The sequence below is a fragment of the Lathamus discolor genome, chromosome 6 (genome assembly GCF_037157495.1).
Source record: "Lathamus discolor isolate bLatDis1 chromosome 6, bLatDis1.hap1, whole genome shotgun sequence".
In the NCBI taxonomy this organism is placed as follows: Eukaryota; Metazoa; Chordata; class Aves; order Psittaciformes; family Psittacidae; genus Lathamus; species Lathamus discolor.
The window spans coordinates 72,857,015-72,864,917 of record NC_088889.1 but is presented as its reverse complement, the minus strand read 5'-3'; the positions used below and the strand labels follow the sequence as shown (position 1 = coordinate 72,864,917).

Genomic DNA, 7,903 nt, shown 5'->3' with positions numbered 1-7,903 from the left:
TTCCCTTTTCAAGAAAAGGGTGATACTGAACACAGCTGTCAGAGTCCATTAAGCAACCATGGCCGGGGTTCATGCCTGGGGTTCACTCTTGAAGAATTTGAGTAGAGTAAGCAGGGAGAAGAAAGATTATTTACTGTGACCCCCAACTAGAATAACAATACAGGCAAATTCAGCATAAGTAGTAAGAAATATTCCTAGCACTAAGAATATTTCTAGCTCTTCCAAAGACAACTGCTGAAATCTCCACTGCCTGGGAGCTAGGCAATTAAAACTGTTTGATGAGTAGTTTGTTGGCAACAGTTATCTATTGCAGAAGGCAAAGTTTGGATGACTTGAGAGGGCTGCTTTGTCATTCACTTCTTCCAGGGCATGTTCAATGCAAGAGAAAAAAATAAAAGAATGCTTGAACTTTCTTTAGGAGGGGTAAACCCTTTGTGATTCATTGGAGTTGGTGATTAATAGGAAGAGTTAGATCATGGGTCTGGAAATGAGAATGGCACTATGGTGGCACTCAGTCAAAGGGTTAGAAGAGTAGAAATTACATATTTTGCTCTAAATGTACTCAGTGTTTGCTGATTCTTTACAATGGCTTAGATACTGCCCTGATGAAGCATTGCTTGTAATTTAAGAGATTCTGAAGGTGCTGCCAGAGGTGGTGACATCACACAAAATTTTATAGGGTGTTATGCAGAAGAAAAGGAACTGTGGACAGTATACGGCAACTAGCTGCTCACTCTGCAGGTAATATGAACCTAGGACTACTCAGGTGCAAATGGCCCATTGCTCAGAGGATAGCTTTCACCAAGTCTGTCACAGGATGCAGTCAAGAAAGTGAGACAGTGGTAATGCTCTGCACACATCTGGGCACAGCTGCACAACACAGATCTATGAACAAGCCTTTTGCCAGGCTGGATTGTGAGGAACAGCAGGGGACTGCAGTGCAGACACTGATACTCATCAGTATAGGCAGCTGAATGAAGCAATGCAGGCAGCTGGGTACAGTGATATGGGCAGCTTGTTCTCAGTGGGACAAAATGAAGAGGAGCTGGGAAGAAAAAAACCCTAAATTTTAGTTGCCAAGGCCTAATGAATGATTTTGAAGTTATACATAGCTCTTAAGGAAAGAGCTGAGCAGACTGATATGTCATTTTGGGTCTGGAGCTAAATTAAAGCATGTGGTTCTTTCCTGGTGGGCTTTGAAGGACTGTATTGAAATTATGCTTTATTGAAAGATTATAAATGAAATAATCTCAAAAGCACCCTGGGCATCATTGCTTTAGACCATAACTTGGATGTATTTCTTATGAAGGATGTCTTCTGAGTAGATACTGCAGTGAGATTTATAGCAAGTTACATTAATTGCTAAATGGCAATATAATCAGTTTAAGAAATCTCAGCCATACCCACATATTTTTTAGTTCTAGTGTATAGTCCTAATGTATATAGTTTTCCTAATTTTTATTACTTCCACCAAACAGATCAGTAAAACTAAAATACATCAGAGAGCATAACTGAATCTTCTCTACACTGCTTACTTGGCATTTCTCATAGCCACGTAATGAAAAATAGGCTAGTCACTTCTGTTGTTTCTACAAAATTTTGTTTTCTAAATCTGATGCAGTAGCAAAAAGTTTCAGTGTTTGAGGTGACAGTCTTGTCTTTACTTTTATACAGTACCATATTTCCATGGCAACCGCATTGATATTCCTTTTGGCTTTATCTTTGAAAGCTAAAATTGGGGTCAAATTTGAACAGACATTTTTTCATCTTTCCAGGACCAGTAATCATTACAGAGAGAGTTCTCAAGGTACTTCAACAGAAAACTAACTTAAAATGTATGAGTATTCTTTCTAGAGCAAATCTGCAGCCAGTGTAAATGGCCCCATCTCCTTTAGAGTCCAGGGAACTGTAGCACTTTCATTTTCATGTAATAAAAGCACCAAGCTTTCAGAATGTAATTGTGTTGTCTGTAGTAACTTTACTTATGATAAGCTTAATCAGGTATAAGAAGGATGGGTCAGATTTGGCTGTTCAGACCAGATGACCAATGGCTTGATATAAGATGTATTGGTGATCGAATAGACACGTGTATGCCTCAGGATAAAAGTCAAAACTCATTCCGGTGCTTATACTGAGTGGACAGCCACATCTGGGCCTCTCAGTTCAATAGTTGTTTTGGATGAGTAACTCACTGTCAAACCATTTTTCAGTTAGAGTGATTAGAACTGTTCTATTAAAAGCCATGGGATTATTATTCATTTTGGAAGATAAGCTAATTTACTGCTTCTTTCTCTCTCTCAGGTGATTTGGTTTCTGCCAGATTGCAGATGTCAGTAGCATCACAAATGGACCTGCCTGAAGAAATTCAGCATCTGTATACCAATTTTTCTGAATGGAAATTCAAGCTGTTTAAAGTGAGATCATTTGAAAAACTGCCTTCTGATGACATAAACATGGGTAAGGCAGAAGAAGTTGCTTCTTCAAGCAAAGAAATCATACTGTGTAAAGATGAAGCAGTGCCAAGAGGAGAAAACATGGACTTAATGGGCAATAGGCAGGCACTTGAGAATGATGACAAAAACATGAAAACACAAGACAATAAAGCTCATCAGAACAATCTGAAGCAACTTTGCCGCATCTGTGGAGTTTCATTTAAAACTGATTGTTACAAGAGGACTCACCCAGTGCATGGGCCGGTGGATGACGAAACTCTGTGGCTTCTGAGGAAGAGAGAGAAAAAAGCAACCTCTTGGCCAGATCTTATCTCTAAGGTTTTTAAGATTGATGTGAGAGGGGATGTTGATACTATCCATCCCACTCGATTTTGTCATGATTGTCGGAGCATTATCCATAGAAAATTCAGTAATACTCCATATAAAGTATGTTTTTCTAGGAACAGCACGAAGGAGTGGCAACGCCACTCTCCAAACTGTGATGTGTGCCACACTACCCGTAAGGGAGTCAAGAGGAAAAGCCAGCCACCCAGTATACAATATGGCAAGCCTGCGAAAACTGTTGCAGAATGTGCTCAAATAAACAGAAATGTAAAGAACCAAGCACAGATAAACAAAAATTTAATGAAAGAGATTGTCAGTTGCAAGAATATACATCTCAGCACCAAGCTTCTTGCAGTTAATTACCCCATAGATTTCATTAAATCTATCTCTTGCCAGATCTGTGAGCATATTTTGGCAGATCCAGTGGAAACATCATGTAGGCACTTGTTTTGCAGAACCTGCATCCTTAAAAGTTTCAAGGTTATGGGCAGCTATTGCCCCTCCTGCTGGTATCCTTGCTTCTCTACTGATCTGGTCACCCCAGTGAAATCCTTCCTGAACATCCTTGATAATCTGGGTATAAGATGCACTGTAAAGGAATGTGAGGAAGAGATCTTGCATGAAAAATATGGTCAACACCTCTCCAGCCACAAGGAGATGAAAGATAGAGAGCTCTACAGCCACATAAATAAAGGTGGCCGACCAAGGCAGCATCTCCTGTCTTTGACCAGGAGAGCTCAGAAACATCGTCTGAGAGAACTGAAGCGCCAAGTCAAGGCTTTTGCTGAGAAAGAAGAGGGAGGTGATATAAAATCTGTATGCATGACTTTGTTTCTGCTAGCTTTAAGAGCAAAAAATGAACACCGACAAGCAGATGAATTGGAGGCTATAATGCAAGGAAGAGGATCTGGACTTCACCCTGCGGTCTGCTTGGCAATCCGAGTGAACACGTTTCTCAGCTGTAGCCAGTATCATAAAATGTATAGGACAGTAAAGGCTGTCACTGGAAGGCAGATCTTTCAGCCTTTGCATGCTCTTCGCACTGCTGAGAAAGCTCTCCTACCAGGTTATCATCCATTCGAGTGGAAACCTCCCTTGAAAAATGTATCCACTAACACACAAGTGGGAATTATAGATGGACTATCAGGATTGCCACTCTCAATTGATGACTACCCAGTAGACACAATTACAAAGAGGTTTCGGTATGATGCAGCCTTGGTTTGTGCCTTAAAGGACATGGAGGAGGAGATCTTGGAAGGCATGAAAGCGAAAAACCTGGATGACTATTTGAATGGTCCCTTCACTGTGGTAGTGAAAGAGTCCTGTGATGGAATGGGAGATGTCAGTGAAAAGCATGGAAATGGGCCTGCTGTCCCAGAGAAGGCTGTTCGCTTTTCTTTCACAGTCATGAACATTGCTATAGCACATGGGAATGAAAGCAGGAGGATCTTTGAAGAAGTAAAGCCCAATTCAGAGCTGTGTTGCAAGCCCTTGTGCCTTATGCTGGCTGATGAATCAGATCATGAAACTCTGACGGCAATCCTGAGCCCCCTCATAGCTGAAAGAGAGGCTATGAAAAACAGTGAACTGCTACTTGAAATGGGAGGCATCCTGAGAACATTCAAATTCATCTTTAGGGGTACAGGGTATGATGAGAAACTTGTGCGGGAAGTGGAAGGGCTGGAGGCCTCAGGTTCCACTTACGTTTGTACCCTGTGTGATGCAACCCGTCTGGAGGCATCCAAGAATGTGGTCTTCCACTCCATAACCAGGAGCCATGCTGAAAATCTGGAGCGATATGAAATATGGAGGTCCAACCCATATCATGAATCTGCTGATAAGCTCCGTGACAGAGTGAAGGGTGTTTCAGCCAAACCTTTTATAGAGACCGTTCCTTCCATAGATGCGTTGCACTGCGACATTGGAAATGCAGCAGAATTCTACAGGATCTTCCAGATGGAGATCTGTGAAGTTTATAAGAATCCTGATGTGTCTAAAGAGGAGAGGAAGAGGGGGCAGTTGACTCTTGACAGACATCTCAGGAAGAAGATGAACTTGAAGCCTATGATGAGGATGAGTGGAAATTTTGCTAGAAAGCTCATGTCCAAAGAGACAGTAGAGGCGGTATGTGAATTAATAAAGTGTGAAGAAAGGCAAGAGGCCCTAAAAGAACTAATGGACCTTTACCTGAAGATGAAGCCAGTGTGGCGATCCTCATGGCCTGCCAAGGAATGTCCAGAATTGCTGTGCCAGTATAGCTATAATTCACAGCGTTTTGCTGAGCTCCTATCGACAAAGTTCAAGTACAGATATGAAGGCAAGATTACAAATTATTTCCACAAAACCCTTGCTCATGTTCCTGAAATCATTGAAAGAGATGGGTCCATTGGGGCCTGGGCAAGTGAAGGAAATGAGTCTGGAAACAAACTGTTTAGGAGGTTCCGAAAAATGAATGCCAGGCAGTCCAAATGCTATGAGATGGAGGATGTCTTGAAGCATCACTGGCTATATACCTCAAAGTACCTCCAGAAGTTCATGAATGCTCATAAAACATTAAGAAACCAGGGCTTTACCACTGATCCAGAGGATGCTTCAGGTGACTCTGGGCCACTGGATATCTTGGAAAGCAATGATGCAGGGGAAGTCTAAATGTAAAGGAGCATTTGTTGTTGGGTTTATAATGGCGTCTTCCTGCAAGGAAGAAGCTTCTTTTTCAGGCCTGTAGAGGTACAGGGAAGTGTGAAAATATAATTTCTCCACTCCTTGTTAAAGGTGCTGAGTGGAGTTAAGCACCATGTCTGTTGGGATTTTCCAAGGGGCAATACATTATGTGTTATGTGTTGGTATCTGGTAAGCCAGCTGTCATGTGAGATGAAAGCAGGAACAAATTGAAAAGAAGGGTCTTCAGTTTATTTTGGTCTTAGCATGTTGCTTAGAAGTGAGAAAGCCAAAGTAAACAAGGTTTATATAAAGTAGCATTTTGGAATGAATATGTTTGTGGAGAGTTATGACAGTTGCTGAAAAAGGGAGCAGGCTGTTTGTTCTGTAAAACTATTTTGCTTTTTACTTTTTAAGAGGGTTTGATTATTTTATTAACAGTCCCTTGGCTTTTATAAGTAAAGATTCATCAGTAAGACATTTGGGTATTTCTTTGGGGATAAAGTTCACTTATTTTTGTATAAAATGCAGAGTAAAGATGCAAACTTTGATCTCACACACTTTAAAAAATATTATTTAACATTTGCATTGTAGTATGCTTAGGAGCAGATGGTGGTATCACAATGCTCATTTCCTATATGAAGATAGAGGAAAGGTAGCTGGAATCTCTTAAATATATTTTTATCATAAATAATGCAAACTAAAATGCAAACTTGTGCTCCTAAATCAGGATTTACAGTACTTTGTGGTTCGTTATTTCACTATACAAAGTACAATTCAAGCTCTGCTGTGCAGCTTGGTGCTTCGTGAGCATTTTAGATTTCTATGGTAACTTTGGTATAGTTTGTATTAGTATTTGTATTTGTATTAGTGAATTCCTGGTGTCCCTGAAGCCACCAGTAAATTGTAATTAATACCAGCAGGCCCACAGTTTCCCCAAATATCTTTAGTCACAGCAGACCCATTTCTCAGGAGATGGATATTACCTTGATCAGATACATGCCATTGTTCTGATCTTCTCTATTAGGGTATTTCACTGACCACTACTGATGTCCTCCAGTTGTATCCAATATTGAGCTTTTCCCATCTGTGATACACCACACTCATAGTCTCATTTTCTAAATCGTAAAAGAGGAACGGTATTTATTAACCTGAAGGATAGCTGGTGTACAAGATGAGTTAAAAAGCAACGAATTGTCTTGAAATTACTGCATATTGTATTTCATGTTATTACAGAAGTCTTTAGTAGGCATTCCTCCTTCATACTGTATTAGTTGAATCATTTTGCTGGTTGTATTTGCCTTTCTGAAGTGGTATCTAGTGTATTAATATACTAAATTTATCTGACTTTAATTCAATATTAATAGAATAATAGAATCACAGAATGATTTAGGTTGGAAGGCACCTTAAAGCTCATCCAGTTCCAATGCCCTGCCATGGGCAGGAACATCTTCCACTAGACCAGGTTGCTACAAGGCCCATCCAGCCTGGCCTTGAACACTGCCACGGATAGGGCAGCCACAGCTTTTCTGGGCAACCTGTGCCAGTGCCTCGCCACCCTCACATTCATGAAATATACTCAGAAGTACCTGAAATGGCCTGAAATAATCTAGCCTTTCAGCTCTGCACCTGTAGCTAGGGCATTACTGTGCTTGGAGTAATCTTTCTGAAGCAAGATTAAATGCAGAAACAATCAAAGCATGGATCTAAAAGAATCTGCTTTTTATTTTCATTTTGATGTGTCAGAAGTTGGTTTATGAATGTAAGTGAACAGCTGTCTTGGGTTCAGCAGTAGCAGTTATTTTTCTCCTTCTTGATAGCTGGTGCAGTGCTGTGTTTTGACTTTTGGCCTGGGAACAGCACTGATAACACTGATGTTTTTAGTTACCGCCCAAATGTTTTAGTCTGACCAAGGACTTTCTGAGCCTCATGCTCTGCCAGGGAGGAGGGAAAGGCGGGAGGAAGCAGAGACAGGACACCTGACCCAAACTAGTCAAAGAGGTATTCCATACCACAGCACATCATGCCCAGGATGTAACTGAGAGTTACCCAGAAGGGCTTGGACTGCAGGGTTGGATGAGGTATCCGTCGGTGCTTGGTTGGGTGGGGTGGGGCGAGTTATAGGTTGGCTGGTGTTAAGGTGTTGTATTCTTTCCTCTTGTTATTTCCTTTATCATTATTATTATTGGTGGTAGCTGTAGTGATTTGTGTTATACCTTAGTTACTAAACTGTTCTTATCTTAGCCCGTGGGAGTTGCATTCTTTTCGATTCTCCTCTTCATCCCTCTGGGAGTAGAGGGAGGGAAAGAAGCGGGGGAGCGAGTGGACGAGCTGTGTGGCTGGGTTTAAACCACAACAACAGCAACTTAATGGTCTGAGATTAGTAGTATCTTGTTCATGTTATTTACTATATCTTTGAGGGTCTGGTATTTACCATTTATGCAATGAAAAAATAAAGTGTTAGCAAT

General features: G+C 40.9%; 1 protein-coding gene across 1 annotated transcript; it reads left to right on the top strand.

Annotated features, from left to right (window-relative positions):
• The first annotated feature begins 2,327 nt into the window (after positions 1 to 2,327).
• On the top strand, positions 2,328 to 7,903 carry RAG1 (recombination activating 1). The gene has a single exon (XM_065683485.1). The coding sequence runs from the start codon at positions 2,328 to 2,330 to the stop codon at positions 5,424 to 5,426; it is 3,099 nt and encodes a 1,032-aa protein (XP_065539557.1). The 3' UTR covers positions 5,427 to 7,903.

Coding starts and splice junctions, on each gene's coding strand:
- RAG1 (XM_065683485.1), top strand. CDS start 2,328: ATGTCAGTAGCATCACAAATGGACCTGCCTGAAGAAATTCAGCATCTG.